Raw genomic sequence first — 20,508 nt, 5'->3', positions numbered from 1 at the left:
CAGGCCCTGGGGCTTTGTTTATATTAACTTTATTTAGTTGCTACAGCACCTTGTCTTGAGTTAACCAATTACAATTATTCTGCAAGTTTCTAGTAGCAATCATTTGCACATCTATTGCCATGGGTTCTTCCTTAATATATACGGAGGAGAAATAGTTATTTAAAATTCCTGCCTTTACCTGGTCTTAATCAACTAACACCCCCATTTCAGTTTTTAGTGTACCTACACGTTCATTTTTTTTATTTTTTTTTCAATTTATGTACTTAAAGAATGCTTTGGGGTTGGTTTTGCTCTCTTTGGCTATCATTTTTTCATTTTGAAGTTTAGCAAATCTAATTGCCTTTTTGCACACATTAATGTCTTCCTTATATCTTTTATAGGATGCATCTGATTTGTCCGATTTAAATGCTTTAAATGCCCTTTTCTTATTTATAATCTCTTGTTTTACTTCTCTATTAAGCCACATTGGTTTCAATTTGTTTATTTTATATTTATTACCTAATGGTACATACTGAGAAATGTACCTTCCTAATATTTGTTGGAAGATGTTCCATTTATCCTAAAGAGTTTATGCCAGTCAATATATTGTAAAGCTGCCCTTAACTTATAGAAATTGGCCTTTTTAAAATTATGTTTTAGTATACCCCGTGTGCTTTTGTTTCCCACTATTTCCCAAGTGCTCACCTACTTGAATGTTGGTCAAAAGATCAACGTTGTTTGTTAAAACCAGGTCCAGACAAGCGTCCTTTCTAGTTGGGGCTTGTTCAAGTTGTGACATGAAGGTATCATTTAACAAGTTTAAAAACTTAATTCCCTTTGCTGAGCTACTAGTCCCGCTGTCCCAATTTAAGTCCGGGTGATGAAAATCTCCAATAATTAAAGTGTTACCCAGATTTGAAGCTTTCTCAATTTGCTCAAACAGCTGTTGTTCCTCATCAATATTAACATTAGGTGGTTTATAACATATGCCAACCAATAGTTGATTTTCCTTCTTTTGCCCCAAGCAGATATTTACCCATAAAGCTTCCACATTTTCCTCATCACATTCCACTTGCTTAAGATTTGGCTTTAACTCATCGTTGACATACAAACATACCCCACCACCCTTCTTGTTTTTCCTATCCTTCCTAAATAACATGTACCCATTTAAGTTAACTGCCCAGTCATGTGTCTCATCCCACCATGTTTCAGTTATGCCTATTATGTCATATTGTTGAGTGTATGCTATTGCCTCTAGTTCCCCCATTTTGTTATTTAGGCTCCTTGCATTAGTAAGCATACATTTAATATCATAAGTCACTTGTACTTTTTGTGAATTTTTATCAACATTACATACCTTCTCTGTTCTGAGCTTGCCCCTCCCCCCATCTCCACCCCCTTATACTGATCTAAAGCCCATCTCCTTTCTGTCCTATCTCCATTTTGTATATTGCTATGACCCCCCCCCCACACACACACAATTGTTTGTAATCTATAAGAATGCTTATTACTATAGTTATTTCCTAGTTTTGTTTACTTGTACAACTTTTTATTTGGCATCTCTGACTCTGCCTAGCCTTATTTATATGTGTATTATTGGTTTACAGACTCTGGCTTGTTTTTTGACTATGCTCATCTTTAAGCTTTTCATTATCCCACCTCATTGGAGGTTTTATATTATATTATCAACTAACAACTCTTAGTACTTAAGACTCTGCCTTGTTGTCTACTTATGTCTACTTACCTACCTTCCTAGAATAGGTCCATATCTATTGAGGAAGTTCTTACACTATACATTGAAAGACTGACCTGGTAACATTCCAAGTTATTGATATGGAAAGTGTGCTCAGAACATTTTTAAATTGCTGTTATTATTTTTCAATATAATGCTGTTATTATTTTTGAAATGCCAGTCTATATTTGTATCTGAAACAAGGGTAATCTTTTTTTTTTTGTCACTATTAGGGGACTTGAGAAAAATTACTGCAGGAATCCAGATAATGATAAAGGTCCGTGGTGTTTTACCACAGATCCTAGTGTGAGATGGGAATTCTGCAATTTGAAAAAATGCAATGAAGTGACACAAACTGTACAAAAGCCTGGTCAAGTAACACAGGCACCTATTACCCAAGGTAAACAACAAAACATACCAGTTAACAGTATCACGTAGAATTGTTATGTAGACACACTGCCTGGTCAAGAAATAAATGCTGCCCACCTCATCCTCTCAAACTCCATCTCCTGCAGAAGACCAGGGCTGGGATTATCAGAAGATAGAGAAGGCAACTGTCTATAGGCGTCTCTCTGCAAGGAACCTTCGAACTACAAAAGAGTTTATGTGGGCATATTTTACTTTAAGCTATCATTGCTAATTAACCTGAGCACCAAATCTGGTGGATATTCACAAGTTTGCATCTAATCACTCCTCAGCTGGAGTGTCAATTCCTATGGATATCTACACCCTGCAGTCACCTCCTGCTTTTTGCACTTGCACTCTGCAGATACCATTCAAACTCTGCACACAAAATTAATTATCTTTATAATGCTCCCATACCCTGTACTTTTTACTTACACCAAACACACAGTACAATACATTCAGACTCTTCCCGGATTAGGCACACTGTACACACAAAATTCATACTTTGTTTTGTACTCATATCCTGTATACAAATTCACACACAACATTTACATACAAACTATAACATTCACATTCTACCCCAAACTTTTTTGAGTCAACTGTTACTGTTTTGAGGCACATGAAAAGTCCCTGACTATGGGCATTTGAGTTGTAAACCCAGCCCTGTTGTTAAAACATGTATTGCAGTCATTGTTCTGTGCATATGCATGTATATATGTGTGTATGTATATTTCATAATGTTCATCAGATAAATCATTTGTAGCTAAAAAAAAATATTCATCCTATAGGAACATAACCGATTTTGTAAGCACCCATGTTATCTAATCTCCTGTCTCTTCACAGTTGTAAAGCTTGATGCTTAACGCTAAATAAAAATGTTTAAAATATTAAGTTATTTCAAATCTGTGCTTTAATCTTTTCCACAAACATTACGAACATCACATGTGCCCTAAATTTGTAATGATATTATAGCACAATATTAACACAGTCTTTACTTTTCATGTTATATGATTTATTTTGCTGTTTGCTTGTATGGTTTGGTTGAAGAAGTTTGACTACTCTTATACTTTAAATTTCTTAATGGAAAAAAAACGGCTTAATTTGTTTTCCAGACTGCATTTCGGGTAAAGGTGAAGATTACCGTGGCACCATATCTACCACTATTAAAGGTCATACATGCCAGGCATGGAGTTCCCATTCACCACATGAACATTCAAGTATCACACCAACAACACATCCTCAGTCTGGCTTGGATAAAAATGTAAAATATTTACTTATGTTTATTTGAATTGGATTATGCCCAACAGTGCAATATTTCCAGCTTGCTGCAGTCTCTCAATAATTAAATAAGTTGTAAATATTTTTTTAGACACATAATCTTATCTATCACTATATTATGCAACTCAATGTGGAGATAGGTCAACCACATGAAAGAGGGGTCTGAGCACTCAAAATATTTCTACTATATAAAATTTGTGCAATTATTACCAACCAAAAGTCTGCCATGAGTGAAAGTCAGTACCAAGATTAAAAGTTCTTTTGAAATTGTTCTGAAAAGACCATCCATAAATAATCATAATTCTCTGTCAATTATTACTATATCATATAACAATTTATAATTATAACTATTATTCGGTAAAGTAGATTTTAGTATAATTTGTCCATAATAATTAAGATTTTATTTTTTTTATAAATACACATGAGTACTGAGTGTGGCAGGCTCTTTGGTCTAGAGCAGAAGTTGGCAATCTTTGGCACTCCAGATTTTGTTGACTACATCTCTGATAATGTTCTTGCATCCATGGCAAATCATCAGAGGGCTTGAAGTCCACATAATCTGGAGTGTCTAGTTGGCTACTGGAAAGTCACTGGTGTTCAATAAGAAGAGTAAAGACAGAGGAATAGAGACCACAGGGGTGCAACGATACTATCAAATGTACACGGACAACAACTCATCTCTGACCACTAGGGATTATTTTAGTTATATTCAGCTCAGGGATTTTGCCAGGGACCGCAGTGTGATGGCAGCAGCAAAATCCAAAATGACGTTCTTTGAACGTTTCTGTGTTATAGAAATAGCACAAAAAGGACTTATCACAGCAATGTACACCAACTCAGTGCCCCAGACAGAAATGACCAAACACTTAGATACATAGATCACAGGGAGGCTGACTTAGAACAGAAATTAGAAGGGGAAGACTGGGTAGACATATGGGAGGCTGCTGCAAAAAGCTCCATCTGTGTAACTCTGCAGTAACAATCCTACAATATGTTGATGAGGTGGTATACCACTTCTGTGAAGTTGCACAGAATGGGGAAAACCTCCACGGACGAATGCTGGAGGGAGTGTGGAGATAAAGGAATGTTTCTGCACATGTAGTGGACTTGCCCTCAAATTGCTCGGTTCTGGGTGGGCTGTCTCATAAAAGAGGTACTGAACAGACAGGTGGACCTGGAATCATGGTCATTCCTATTATCCAAACCCACCGAGGGCCTCACCTCTCGGTAACAGATACTCCACAAAAAAAATTACCCTGACGGCAAGTCGCTCTGCAGTGCAGTCATGGCTTAAGACCCCAGTACCCACATAGGATAAAGTTATTCAAAAAAATAAAAGACAATTATTTGATGGATAAATTAACTGCCCAAATCCGTAACACGGAGTCCTCCTTTAACAAGGTATGGCAACCGTGGGAAGACTTCATAGCCCAATAATGGACGCCTGCCCATCCTGCCTTCCACTTTGGTGGGGTGTGGGGAATCCCTCCCTCATCGCTCCATTTTCCTATCTTCCTTTCTTCAACATAACGAAAACATGAGCCAGGCAGCAGTCAAATTATTTCACATGACAATGTCTAGCAATTAAGAGAAGTACTCTGCTGCAAACACGACAACATTAACCTCAACGAACATGCACTAAGAGTCTCGATACAAGTCACTCGAGTGACTGGACGTGTGGGGATAACGCCACCTTTAACAACCTGAAGTACTTGGTACAGAACCTAATAATCTTAACCAATATCTCTTCTGTATTAAACTCCAGATCAAGGTGTTTCCTTGGCCTCTAAATTCCCCAATATCTGAATCCAATTGAGCATTTGTAAGATGTGCTTGAACAACAAATGTGATCCGTGGAGGCTCCACCACGCAACTTACAGGACTTAAAGGATTTTATGTTAATGTATGGTACCAGATAACACAGGACATGTTCAGAGGTCTTGTAGTGTTCATACCTCGATGCATTAGAACTGTTTTGGCAGCACTAGGTGGACCTACAAAACATTACGCAGGTTTTTTTAATGTTGTGGCTGATCAGTGTACATGCCAAATACTTTGAAGCACTCTTATCTTGGCCATCTATAATGATGTAACTGTTCTATTTCACACAGTACTGCAGAAATCCTGATGGAGATGTCAATGGACCATGGTGCTTCATTACAACACCTGGACCCCTAAAATGGGATTACTGTGACATACCTCGTTGTGGTAATTATTTGACATCTTATATTATTTGCAAATATCGGTTTTAGTTATGAATAAATTAGATCATTAGTGTCACAAATGCACCCTACTTCAAGAGTGCGCGTGACGTAGTTGTGGTGGTGAAAGGGTTAAAGTTCACTATTTGTCTGCACTAGACCGGAAATTATGATAAAATTATGATAAAATCCCCCTTAATACCACCCACACTTAAGCACAATAATATAAATATTACTTTTTTAACGCTGCTACCACCAAGACAATTTATAAATGGGGTGCCTTGGTCCCCAAGATAACCTAATAAAAATAAAAAAAACACCAAATATAAGTTAGCACAATATCTATGTAATTGCTGAATATTAATTAGTCTCTTCAGGTAACATGATTCTTAACCAGACAAAAGCAGAACTTAATAAAGGAACATTTATTATGAGCAAAAATTAGTCAAAGTGCATACAAAAATATAGATGACAATCAAATGAGTTACAATAACAACAGATAAAACAAAAGAGATACAATAAAATAGGTCCTAATCACTTACTCAGGTTTTCAAAGTAAAACTTCTGCCCAGGGGGTCTCTGGTAAGAAAGGCTGTGACTCACTTAGAATTAGATTCTGGCCCCCAAGCAAGTACAAATACACATCTCAGTATCATTGGATATATACCCTGTGGATTACCAAGCCTTGCCCAGAGGTGGAGATAAGGCGTACCTATAGTAACTATAAGTGACCACCCCCTTGTGTTCAATACAAACATTTGGTTCTATCTCCTCTTATTTACTTGCCACATAAATACTAATTGCATCTATGAATTTGTTACCATTTTCCCAATCCATAGATATGTTACATTCCTTACTTGTGACCCAATATAGCGGACATCACCATCCCTTCTCCTATGGTTAAGTTACGCAAATCATGTTTGGGATTGATTATAAGATCATGCTGGTCACATTCCAAAAATAACAAAAATGAGGCTTAATTATTATTCTGTGGGTAAATATTAATGTTTCTTTCTTTTGGATATGATACTTGAACACACGGCTAATTATCATTAACATATCAAAGAAATTAACTCATCAGTTAAGAGGCAGAGGCCATATGGCTGCAGGCAGTTAGTTTACATTGGAACTAGACTTCCTGGCCACTTATGTGTGACTTCTCACACCGTACTGAGCCATTGATTAACCAATGGATCAATCCATGTTGTAAACCATCTGCCTCCTTTCACATTCCTATGCAATTTACATTATCCCTTCTGTCATCTGACCTTGCAACCAAGTGGCCAATTCATATATGCACTACACAAATTACATTACATGGCAATATTCTGTTGTGCAACAATGAATCATGCACCCTTGGCATTACAATTAGTATGTACTATTCCTTGTGTATGAAGCTCCTTTTCACTGCTGTTCTCTTTCTTGCTTCAAAAGATCATTAAGCCCATAATTTTCTTTCAATTATCACTTACTAATTGGCAGGTTGAGTGGAGCTTCGTTGATAGAATCACTTTAGACACCCTACCAGTTTTTACGTGGGAAGGGAGATAATCTACAAAAAAATATGGGTTAAAAGTAAATTCGCAGATTGTAGCCATTGCCTATGTGTGCCTAAATAAAATGAAAAAAAAATCTGTCTCTTTAATTATGAAATCGGTTCAGTTCTCCATGACCCATCCCCCTCTCATTGGTGGCTGTGCTTAGACTCTTTCTTGAAAGTAATAAGAAATGTAAAAAAAAAAAAACAGGACAGTTGTTAAATCTGTCCTATTCCATCAGGTTTTGAACATGCCAAGGGCCAGTGCAAGGATTCCTGCTGTCCTAGCCAAATATCCATTTTCCCACCCCGTCATAAATGTAACAACATTCACTAAGAGGTTTATTTACTAAACTCCAAGTTGCAGTGAACTAAAAACTGAATTGCAAAGTTTAAGAAAAAACAGTTGAACTGTGACTGAAGCCTAGTTGGAGAATTCTTCTAAATAATGTATTTTGGTCTAAATTTTGCCATTTGGTTTCCAGTTAGGTCTGATCAGCTGTACCTTTCCTCCGTGGTGCTCATTCATCTCTCTTAGCAATTTGTGTCATCAGCTTCTCTCAAATCAGCTTTTAACCCCTTAAGGACACATGACATGTGTGACATGTCATGATTCCCTTTTATTCCAGAGGTTTGGTCCTTAAGGGGTTAACACCCTTCTCCTGTTTGTTTTTTTCCTTGGTTTGCAGTCTCTATGTTTCGGTTTCTCTGCTCACATGCACTGATTCTCTCCAGGCTGTCTCTCATTATAAGTATAGGATTATCTTGAGAATTCAAGGTGAATTTCTGATTTAAGGCCAAAATAGCAGAACAAAAACATTTTTTTAGGTTTGGCTACTTTGACCTTACATTTTAAATTTATTTTGAATTCCCAACAATTCTCAATTTACTGAACAACCCTGCCAGTTTATTTTGTAATTTTCTCTTCCCTGTCTATTCATTAAGCAGTGAGTTGACTTGTAACATTTAGCCTAAAACATGAGTTGTAAAGTCAGTATCTCAAAACTGCTATTTTGACTAGCGTTTTAAAATATTTTTCAATTCACTGTTTAGTGAATAGACTTCTAAGTGTCTACTTGCTTGTTCTTGTTTAAAAAAAGACAGGTCGGGGGATTTACATTTAGAGAAGGGAAAAGACTGCAGAGCAATTAAGGGAATGCAGATGGGCCAGGAAGACATGTTCAGAAAGAAAACATTCAGAGACTGTTAAGATATGTAGGTAACAGAGACACAGAGACAGAGTGGGCAGACATTTAGGGAAGGCAAGAGACACACTGCCCCATATAAACACACACATCCTGTACTTGCAGGGCCACCACCAGAAATTTTGGGGCCCCTAACTCAGCTCAGGGTCTGGGCCCCCTGGGGCCCGCCTCCAAATATGCCCACTGGGTCAGTGGCGGATCCAGAGCCTGATCTCGGGAGGGGCACTTGTAGATTATTTAACTAAATAATCCAGACACAATAACCACTACAGTTCAGTGTAGTGGTTATGGTGCCAATAGTGCCAGGACCCCCTCCCAGAGTAAGTAGACAAACCGTTTAAGAACAGTTTGACAACTTACCTGAGGTCTGCTGGGAAATGGGGCTGTCATAGGGCATAGGAGCAGTGGTGTGTGTGAGTGGTGCAATGTGTGAGGGGTGCAGTGTGTGTGTGTGTGTGTGTGTGAGGGGGACAGTGTGTGAAGGTTGCAGTGTATGTCAGGGGTGCAGTGTGTGTGTTAGGGGGGCAGTGTATGTGTGTGTCAGTATGTGTGTGTGACAGTTGCAATGTATGTGTGTATGGGGGGGGCAATGTGTGTATGGGGGCAGTGTGTGTGTATGGGGGGGGCAGTGTGTGTGTATGGGGGGCAGTGTGTGTGTGTCTGGGGCAGTGTGTGTGTATAGGGGCAGTGTATGTGTATGGGGGGCAGTGTGTGTGTATGAGGGGGCAGGGTGTGTGTGTATGAGGGGGCAGTGTGTGTGTGAATGGGGGGGCAGTACATGTGTGGGAGGGGCAATGTGTGTGTAGGGTGTGAGAGTGTGTTATGAGGCATGGGGGGCTTTTTTATAATATGCTTTTTTGTTTACATTTTTTTAATTAAAATAAATATTAATTATGTCCCCCCCCTCCCTTCTTACCTTTACTGGGAGGAGGGGGGACATTTCTTGATCCCTGGTGGTCCCAGTGGGATTCATTGGTGGTTCCAGTGGGGAGAGTGAACTCTAGCCCGTAGCTGCAGGGCTAGAGTTCACTCTCGTGAGTTTTGGAGCGTTGCCGTGGTAACCGCGGCAAAGTATCAAGCTCGCAAGAGGAGGACCCGGAGGAGCTGCAGGCTGAGCTCCCGGGTCCTCTCTCCCTCCCCCGCCGGTTGCCAGCATAGTGCCTGCGGACCGGGGAGAGAGATCTCTGATCTCCCCTCCGGTCCGCAGGCACATTGCAGGGCTAGCACCTGCATGTGCTGGCAGGGGAGAGGGAGACCGTCGGTTTTCTTGGGGGGTGGAGGAGGGGACAATTGCCCCGTTGCCCCCCCTCCTCCCCCCCCGAATCCGCCACTGCACTGGGTCCGCCTCCAAATACAGCCCACAGGAATACACACACAGACACAAACACACACTGATACAAAAGGACACAGATACATACTAACAGACACACATACTGAAACAGACATACACGCATACAGGTATACATACTGACACACACATACTGGGACATACACACATGCATACATAGTGACAGACAGACACATACTAACATACATACAGACACACATGCACACATACATACAGACACCACCATACATACATACACACACACATACATTCATACATGCAGACATACTGACAGACATACAGACACTGACATCCATACACACATACATGCATTCATAATGGCATACAGACATACATTCATAATGGCATACAGACATACATACATACATTCAGACTGACATACATGCATACAGTCAGACAGACATACACACAGACATACATACATACATACATACACACAGACATGCATGCATACAGACAGACATACATGCATACAGACAGACAGACATGCATGCACACAGACAGACAGACATACATAGACAGACAGACATACATACATAGACATACATATATACAGACAGACATACATGCATACATACACAGACATACATACAGACAGACATAGCTCATTTTCCATTCTCCCTCCTGTCTCTTACCTTTTCTTTGCAGGAGGGTGGCTGAGGATCATGGGAGTCGGCGCGGCTGCCTCTTCACTGCCTGGCTCTCCCTCTTCACTGGCGCACGCTCCTCCCGCGTGGAGTGTGCTGGGAGGAACTGACCACTTCCTCCCAGCAGCATTTGCGGCTGCTTTTTTTTTTTTTTTTAAAGGGGCCCGGTCGCGCTATACAACGGCCACAGCGCTGACCGGGCCCCTGAAGATATAGGGCCCATCGGGTGGCCCTAAGTGTGTGGTTGTCACCCCCTGATGGCGGCCCTGTGTACATGCATTCATAAACACACACTGTATAATACATACAATCAACTACACACACTTACCAATGCATACATCCCACCTAGCACCCAGGCAAAAGCCTTATTTGCTTAAAGGGATTCTATAGTGCCAGGAAAACAAAGCAGTTTTCCTGACACTTTAGGCTCCTGCAGTGCCCTACCTCCCTCGCTTACTTGAATCCAGCGCCGATGCCCCTCATCGCTGGGTCAGGCTCCGCCTACGCTCCTTCCCTGTCGACGTCATCCTAATGGCCACGCACACATTAGGATTTCCCTATAGGAAAGCATTATTCAATGCTTTCCTATGGGGAAAGATCTGGCGCTGGAGGTCCTCATGCAGAGTGTGAGAAAGTCCAGCGTCAGATAACAGACCAAAGGTCTGTTTTGATTCCGGAAGTTCCTCTAGTGGATGTCTTGTAGACAGCCACTAGAGGAGGAGTTAACCATCAGAGGTAATTATTGCAGTTTCTCAGGAACTGCAATAATTACCATGGTAGGGTTAAGGGACATGGGGCAATGCACTCAAACCACCTCTATGAGCTGAAGTGGTCTGGGTGCCTACATTGTCCCTTTAAGGGTAGTGCTGGGCCTGCACATATCTAGTGCATTGTGAGTACATGCGGCTTACTGCTCCCATTGCAAGGCTTCTGGTGTTCACCGGGCATGGCCAGATGGGATGCCACGTCCAAGCATCTCCTGCCTGCAGTAAACCGTGCTCCCCCAGAAGATAATTGACAGCAGCATCGAGAAAGAGGGAGCCCAGAAAAGGAAATACATTGCTAAGAGGTAGCTAAGCCGCTTGCCCAGTGCACCTCAGTCAGGAATGTCCTACCAGGAATTTTTCCAGTGGGCCAGTTGGGCACCCCTAGAAGGTCGATACCCCAGTCAAATGCCTTATTCACTTATGGGTAGCGCTGGCTCTGCACATGCCTAGTCTCCTTTACGAAGGAATTTCAGTAGCCTCCCATTGAGTTGCCATTTGGGCAGCAGATGAGTGAAGGCATGTTATTGGCCTCTCTATTCAGGAGCCAGCATTGGCTCATAGTACCAGGTGGTCAGATTATAGTGCCCACAGCAGAGATAAGCAAGAAGCTATCTGAAAATTTTCAGAGAGCACAAAAATTTTAAACATACACATTAGCTTGTTTAGAACTAGCACTATTTAATTTGTCTACAACATTGGAATTAGTGTAGGACTCATCGATATTTGGGTAAAGCGAAGTAGTGGTGGGCATACCTCAATATAGCCATATATTGGCACTGAATCCCCATATATGTTTTCTGATATCAGTGTTTTTAAGTAGCCTTATAAAATGTAAAACTGTATTTTTATGGCAACACCATTCCTGCAAAATGCATGTTCTGGGTGTGCCTCCAATAACTTTTTTATCCTCACTATGTCTGTTTCATTAGATGTCAAAAGAGGAGCACACTGGGTCTCTATAAAGTGTGGCTTTTCAATCACTTCTTTAAAACTGTAAACTGTAGTTGTGATAGGACGGTGTCGCCAGAATGGTGTCAGAAAACATCAGGTAGAGGAAGACTTTCTTCTAATGGAGCGGAGGTGACCTTGAGGACTGACAAACATGTTTATAAGAAAAAGAAAGAGTTCTAAGGGTTTAATAAATTTTGAATATTTATTTTAAGGGAATTGGCACATTCAGATTTTTGGCATCCTCTTCCTCTTGAGAAAAAAATGTAAATCCCTCATCACCTGCTCATGTTATTTAAACACTTTGAACTCGATTCTCAATTTTGAATTAGGTATTTTTTGCAAATGTATCAATGCCCTTTGTCTACAGTTCAGCACAAGTGGTGTGCTCTATTGCTAGAACAGCATGTAATGCATGTAGGAATGTTACGTGCCAATTCATGTACAAGTCAGGACCACATCTTGCCCGAAGTAGAAAAACCTTCATTACTTGGGTCCAATGGCACATTTAAAAATATGCTTGTTCACAATAGTTCCAATTAATTCTGTTAGTTTTCCGATCTGTGCGTGTACATTTTTAAGTAATTTTTTCTCCAGAAAATAACATTTAGAAATGTATTGTATTCTTTAATACAAATTTACTGTATATTTATACATTTTCTCTCCTTCAGCCTCTAGTGAGATTGAATGTGGCAAACCAAAGAAAACACAAAGAAAGTGTTTTGGGAGAATCGTTGGAGGGTGTGAAGCAAATCCTCATTCTTGGCCCTGGCAAATCAGCATTCGAACAAAGTAATTATGGCAGTTATTTATCCAATTGATTAGTTGGTAGGCTGAAACAGATAGCAAGTGCAAAGAGTACTGTAACTCAATAACATTAAATGGAAACATTTACAATAACTTGTATAATGTTACAGACATTAAAGGGACACTATAGTAACCTGAACAACTTTAGTTTAATGAAGCAGTTTTGGTGTATAGAACATGCACCTGCATCCTCAATGCTCAATCCTCTGCCATTTAGGAGTTAAATCCCTTTGTTTATGAACCCTAGTCACACCTCCCTGCATGTGACTTGCGCAGCCTGCCATAAACACTTCCTGTAAAGAGAGCCCTATTTAGGCTTTCTTTATTGCAAGTTCTGTTTAATTAAGATTTTCTTATCCCCTGCTATGTTAATAGCTTGCTAGTCCCTGCAAGTGCCTCCTGTATGTGATTAAAGTTCAATTTAGAGATTGAGATACAATTATTTAACCCCTTCAGGACCGGCCTGTTTTTGCGATGTTTGTACGTTAAGGACCAGAGCAGTTTTAACACTTTTGTGGTGTTTGTGTTTAGCTGTAATTTTCCGCTCTCTCATTTACGGTTCCCATACAAGTTATATACTGTTTTTTTCACGACAAGAAGGGCTTTCTTTACATACCAGTATATATATTATGTCATATATTGTATTTAAAAAAAATAATAAAATATGGTGAAAAATAAAAAAAAAAACATGTTTTTGGACTTTTACTTGAAAAATCTTTTACTTATCTACAAAAGCTAATGAAAAAAACTGCTAAATAGATTCAAAATTTTGTCCCGAGTTTAAAAACACCCAGTGTTTACATGCTTTATTGCTTTTTTTTTGCAAGTTATAGGCCTATAAATACAAGTAGGAAATTGCTGTTTCAATATATATATATTTTAAATGTATCAATAGTGACATTGTTACACCGTTATCTGTCATAAATCCCCGAAACACACCTAACATGTACATATTTTTTAAAGTAGACAACCCAGGGTATTCAAAATGGGGTATGTCCAGTTTTTTTTAGTAGCCACCTAGTCACAAACACTGGCCAAAGTTAGCATTTATATTTGTTTGTGTGTTAAAAATGCAAAAAACGCTAACTTTGGCCGGTGTTTGTGACTAAGTGGCTACTAAAAAAAGCTGAACATACCCCATTTGCAATACCTTGGGTTGTCTTCTTTCGCAAATGGTATGCCATCATGGGGCTAATTCTCATTCCTTGGCTACCATACGCTCTCAAAGGCAACCTAACCAATCTGACAAATTTCAATAAAAAAAAAAAAAGTAAAATCAAGCCTTATATTTGACCCTGTAACTTTCACAAACACTATAAAACCTCTACATGTGGGGTACTGTTATACTCAGGAGACTTCGCTGAACACAAATATTAGTGTATCAGAACAGTAAAATATATCACAGCAATAATATCCTCAGTGAAAGAGCTGTTTGTGTGTGAAAAATGCAAAAAACTTCACTTTCACTGACAATATCATCGCTGTGATATGTTTTACTGTTTTGAAACACTAATATTTGTGTTCAGCGAAGTCTCCCGAGTAAAACAGTACCCCCATGTACAGGATTTAGGGTGTCATAGAAAGTTACAGGGTTAAACACAGTGCTAGCAAATTAAATTATCTGGACTTTTGGCCTGGGTTGGCAGGCAGGTCCCTCAAATTGCAATCATTAAAATTACTTAATTAGGTAAAAATATTACATAAATATGCACGTAGAATTTTAATATATATACATATTTATATATTTGACGTCTACGTGTATATTTATGAAATTATTTATGTAATTATGTATGTGGACATATGTATATTTCGTATTATTTTTATTTATTTATTTATACATAGATATATATATCATTACATTCTAAGTATATTTTGATATAAATATATATATATCAATATCAAAATACTGTTAGAATAAAACTGAATATATATATATAATTTTTTTTTAATTATTAAAAATTATTTTTATTTTTTGTTATTTATTTTTATTAACATATTATTTGTATTTTATAATAATATATATATACCATATATATAGTTATTATATATATTGTATATATTCGTGTGTAATTTAAATATAAGTGTATTTTTATAATTATATACGTATATATAAATATAAAAATACACTTAGTGTGACATTATATATATGATATATATACATATATTATATATAGGTATATATAGATATAATACATGTATATATAGCATATATATACACATATTATTTTTTTTTTTTTACACAGATTTTTTTTTTTACACTTTATTTTGGATTTTTCACTTGCAGGGAGACTGCCTGTCAGCACAGACAGTCCCCCTGCAGGCAGACACATGGACACCTATTGCGGTCATGTGATCGAGTGATCACATGGCCGTGGGGTCCTGATCTGCCGAAGGGGGACTGCCTGGGCAGACAGGCAACCCCCCTGGACCGGGTGGAGCACTGATCGCCGCCGTGGGACCGACGGCGATCAGGTAAGTAGCCCAAAATCGTTATGACGGTTCAGGACCGTCAGCGGTCCAAACGCACGTTTTACCGCTGACGGTCCTGAACCGTCAGCGGTCGTTAAGGGGTTAAGGTAAATTACATCTGTTTGAAAGGGAAACCAGTTTTTTTTTCATGCAGGCTCTGTCAATCATAGCCAGGGGAGGTGTGGCTAGGGCTGCATAAACAGAAACAAAGTGATTTAACTCCTAAATGACAGTGAATTGAGCAGTGAAATTGCAGGGGAATGATCTATACACTAAAACCGCTTTATTTAGCTAAAGTAATTTAGGTGACTATAGTGTTCATTTAACATATAACATAACATAAAAATATTCTTTGGAAAGCCACACTGCAGGTTGTCCTACTTATGAAGACAAATCAAAGAAGGGCAGTTGTTTTGATCAGGTTATATTAAAGCAGAAATATGCTTAATGCTTAGGCATCATATGGTAATTAAAATTGCATACATTTTAATAACAGATATTTAAGATCAGAATAGCAAGTGGAGGTATAGTAACCACATAACAGAGATGTTATACAGTTAATTAGGTTGAGCCACTATTAATTCAATATAATTTAAATATATAGATTACTTTAAATACTTACGGTACCTGTTTCTGAATCTTATCTTTCTACTGGACTGTTTCCTAATGTCGTACTGAACACTCAAGAAAAGTGGTAAAAAGAACATTTAAAGAGGCAAAATAATCATTATCATACTATGCATTTATATCTGCTTTGCATGCTGAACATGTCTCTTAAAACTCAATGCCAACAAAGTCTATGTGGTCAAGTATAGCCAGGCCATTCTCCATATATAATAGTAATAGTTTAACGTAGCATGAATTGAATTTGTAAACCCGATTTCCTATACTCTTCAGTCAAGTTACAAGTTACATCAGCACATATTGTATTATTATTGTGTTATTAGTATGGCATTGTATGTAGACTATAGAAATGAAAAGACATAAGATATAACTTTGCTATTTTGATATGAACTATTTTCAGTTTGTAAAATTCTCTTTTTTTTTGACAACACACAGTCCTAAGGTAGTTTCCATTTTCTGGGTAAAGTAATATTGGGCAAAACATAACATACCATCTAAAGGAAAATGTCATACTTGTGGGGATATCTTACAGGGTGAGCAAGATAATAAAGTCCAAGTTTTCATTAAATGAACTTGGTACTTTTATAGTTTGGCTGTTCCTCAATAGGCACATGCAATAAAGAGGAAAAAAAACAAAACAAAAAAAACTCAAAAAGTGTAGTTTTCTCAAAAAGGGTGGGTGACCTATAACATGGTGCATGCATGCCCACTCCTTATAGAAGTATAATTCTCACTTATGTATGTATATTCCATATGAGTATCTCTAGTAGTTCCAGTAATAATGCACTGTCATATGTAACAGCAAAAAATGGGAAACTCCAATAGTGCAGTAAATAATGTGCAAACAAGAAGCTTTCACCTGTTGCTCATGGTAACAAGATGTGGTGGAACAATCCCCACCCAAGCATATATCGGTGTCACAGCACACTCAGCAGCGTAGGTCGGTATGTGAAAAAAAGAATCCGCATGTAGTGCAATACTGGGGCCCAAAGAAAAGTGTGTATATATACCATGATTTGTAAAAAAAAAAAAAAAAAAAAACAGGAAATGATTGATCTAGAAAGACATACTGCAACTTTTACAAGTAAATGATCAGTCTGTATTAATTTTCAGCTTTGGAATGCACTTTTGTGGAGGAACTCTAATTAATCCACAATGGGTTCTCACAGCGGCACACTGCTTGGAAAGGTATTTTTTTCTGAATTAAAATTACAATATGCAATATTGAGTCTCTGACAGCATATAAAAAGAATAATGTGTTTAATAAAAACAAACATTTATAGCCACAAATAATCACTGGTTTTATGTATGAAATTACATTTTGTTCTGTTAGCAACATCTAATTTGATATATTTTTTTTTATTTTGGGGGTTGATTTTTGCACTCATTAAGGCTACACATTGATATCTCAAACCAGTTTTCGATTTAATGTACAAAAACGGATTTTAATTCTAATCCTCCTGACAATCAATTAGCCACATTTCACACTACACTATGGGCAGTGCTATGAAAAATATATGTGCCAAATGAGACACTGCAAGAGACTGTATAGGTTTATTTACTAAAGGGAGAATAATAGTTAATTACTGCTTCCCTCTAAAATAACTAACAACCCCTTTACATGTAGCATATGGTGTGTGGTGTAAGAGGCGCACTAAATACGTCTCTTCTGTGATTGTCTACCCAGTCTGATTTTTAACATACATCCAATAATGGATTGATAGATCAGGAAGGGTCACAGTATCACACACTTCATGAATGGGATGTGTCATCACTTCTTTCTTTTTTTTAATAGCTTTGGCTGATTTATTTTAATTAAAGAAAAAGAAATGCAATTTGAATGACCCAGAGGGACTAAAGTGAAAAAAAAAAAAAATAGAGTTTAAATGAATGATTCGGATAAACCAAATATTCTTCATGTGCAAAATGTAATTGCTTCTACCAAGGTGGATAGTTCTATAACAATTTATGTCTTTCAAAGGTAGATCTAAAATATTTGTTTATTTTACAGATCAAACAGGCCGGCTTCATATAGGATATACCTTGGAATACATAAAGAAACTGGAAATGAGCCATCCAAACAAATCAGAGATGTTGAGAAGTTAATCAAGCCACGTGGTGATTCAGATATTGCCTTAATGAAACTAAGCAGGTATATTGCTAATACAGAATATACAGTTTTATGACAAATTAATCATTATTTCTTTGTAAAAATACACCAATAAATATGGTGTTCAAAACAATAGGTGACCACCCTTCATCTTTTTTCATAACCCACTCTCACCACACAGAAAGAGAACACTCCATGAAAAAGTATAAAAAAAAATGGACACAGCAATAGAGACCAGAAACGCTATCACATGTCATCTCTTCAAGGTTTACACATACATCTCGTAAAACATAGAGAGTCACATATCAACTCATAGTTAAATTAATGAGAAATTAATGAGAGCAATCACATAAGTGCTGAAATCAGTAAAAAAAAAAAAAATTTAAAAAAGAACAAACCATATTATGTTCCATATGGACAATGGAGTATACCACAAAAGACATTTCTGAGATAAACTTTGTCATTGAACACTGTTTATACTTGGCCTGTACATATTTGTATGATATAGTCTATTTTTGTAACGTAAACAAGCTCACGTTTTCTAGCTTTTTTTCATAACTATTAATTTTACACCCAGTCTCTGCACTTTTTCTAGGACTTTAACATCCTTCTTTGAAAAGGTCCCCATAATTGCACTACCTATTCAATGGGGATTGGTAAAAAAGATAAAATTATGTTTTTGTCCTGTGTATTAATACCCAAATCATACATTATACATCAGTGTCAATGTTTTACAGAAAGGAAATCTTGCGTTGTTATAGCATGTATTATGACATACAGTGGCATTTTGATATGGTCACAAACTGTCAAAAGTTTTTCACAAAAAATAAAATAAAATGAATAACTTTAAAAATATGGCATAACATAACATAACTGCATTGTCTAGACCAGGGCCGGAATGGGAAAAAAATTAAGCCCGGGCATTTTTTAATCACAGCGGTCCACTGAAAAGGGGGCGGGGCCAGATAGGGTGTGTTTTGTCATCACCAATGACAAGCACGCCCCATCTCAAAGTCAGCATGTTGGTTCAATGCTTTTTTTTTGCACAGATCTCTGCTAAGGAGCACTAGCATGAGAAAAGGGCCCTGTATTTGTTCTGCACAGTGATTTAATAACATGCTTGCACTGTGTTTGCTTGAAACCTGTCTCCGGTGTCTCCATAAATAGGATACGAGGAGACAAAAATGCCAGGAAAGAGTATTGTGCATGTGTTTGGAGCCTGCTTATGGGATTGCGTGTGTGTAGAGTGAGCTGATTGTGGTGTTGTTTTATGTTAATAGGTTGGTTTTAGTCATGTTGTGTTCAGGGCCGGAGCTACTATAAGGCGGACCGGCCCTGGGGGCACAATGTCAGGCTGTGCAGCAGAAGGGAAGTGCACTGCGCTCCCCTCCTGCCGGTTACTACTTGTAGCGTGGCCGAGCGCAGCCCAGAGCTTTTTGCCCGCGAAGCCCAGCCTCTGCCCGTCCAGCCAGGCCTTCTTCCCTGGTGTCTGCCGCGGGCTGTGTAGAGGGGGCGGGGATATGAATGATATCATATCCCTGCTCCCTGTGTACCACACAGCGCGGCTAGCACCCAGTGATGAGGCTGGGCTGCAGGACAGGACTCCACAGAGACGGACAGCATGCACCCCATGGGTCAGGTTGAACAGATGTAAGTATTGGGACTGTCTGTGTATGTAGGTATGTATGTCTCTGTATGAATGTATGTATGTATGTAAATCTCTGTATGAATGTATGTATGTATGTATGTATGTCTCCGTATGAATGTATCTATGTCTCTGTATGCATGTATGTATGTCTCTGTATGTATGTCTCTGTATGTATGTCTCTGTTTAAATGTCTCTGTATGAATGTCTGTATGTCTCTGTATGCATGTATGTGTGTGTGTCTGTCTGTATGTATGTATGTCTCTGTATGCATGTATGTCTCTGTATATATGCATGTCTCAGTATGCCTGTATGTCTATGTATGCATGTATGTATGTATGTATGACTCTGTATGCATGTATATATGTCTCTGAATGAATGTATGTATGTCTCTGTATGCATATATGTATGTATGTTTCTGTATGCAGGTATGTCTCTGTATGACGGTATGTCTCTCTATGTATGTTTTTGTATGTCTCTGCATGCCTGTATGTATGTATGTATGTGTCTGTATGACGGTATGCCTCTGCATGCCTGTATGTCTCTGTATGTATGTGTCTGTATGCCTGCATGTCTCTGTATGCATGTATGTCTCTGCCTGTATGTCTCTGCGTGACTGTGTCTGTATGTCTCTGCCTGTGTGTCTGTATGTCTCTGGCTGTATGTCTCTGCGTGACTGTGTCTGTATGTCTCTGCCTGTGTGTCTGTATGTCTCTGACTGTATGTCTCTGTGTCTGAATGTCTGTATGATTATGTCTGTGTTTGTATGACAGTGTACCTGTATGACTTGTATGATTGTGTGCCTT

At 38.4% G+C, this 20,508-nt stretch overlaps 1 protein-coding gene across 1 annotated transcript in view; it reads left to right on the top strand.

The window, feature by feature from the left end:
- Positions 1-20,508, top strand: part of PLG (plasminogen) — a 131,910-nt gene that overhangs the window by 94,397 nt on the left and 17,005 nt on the right. The window contains exons 11-16 of the mRNA XM_063443337.1: positions 1,945-2,111; positions 3,229-3,377; positions 5,506-5,602; positions 12,719-12,839; positions 17,061-17,135; positions 17,959-18,099. Coding sequence (XP_063299407.1) covers positions 1,945-2,111; positions 3,229-3,377; positions 5,506-5,602; positions 12,719-12,839; positions 17,061-17,135; positions 17,959-18,099 — 750 coding nt within the window. The remainder of the gene's footprint in view (positions 1-1,944; positions 2,112-3,228; positions 3,378-5,505; positions 5,603-12,718; positions 12,840-17,060; positions 17,136-17,958; positions 18,100-20,508) is intronic.

Source organism: Pelobates fuscus, chromosome 2, assembly GCF_036172605.1.
Source record: "Pelobates fuscus isolate aPelFus1 chromosome 2, aPelFus1.pri, whole genome shotgun sequence".
NCBI lineage: Eukaryota > Metazoa > Chordata > Amphibia > Anura > Pelobatidae > Pelobates > Pelobates fuscus.
The sequence above is the reverse complement of the archived record's forward strand: the minus strand, read 5'-3'. Positions and strand labels throughout refer to the sequence as shown.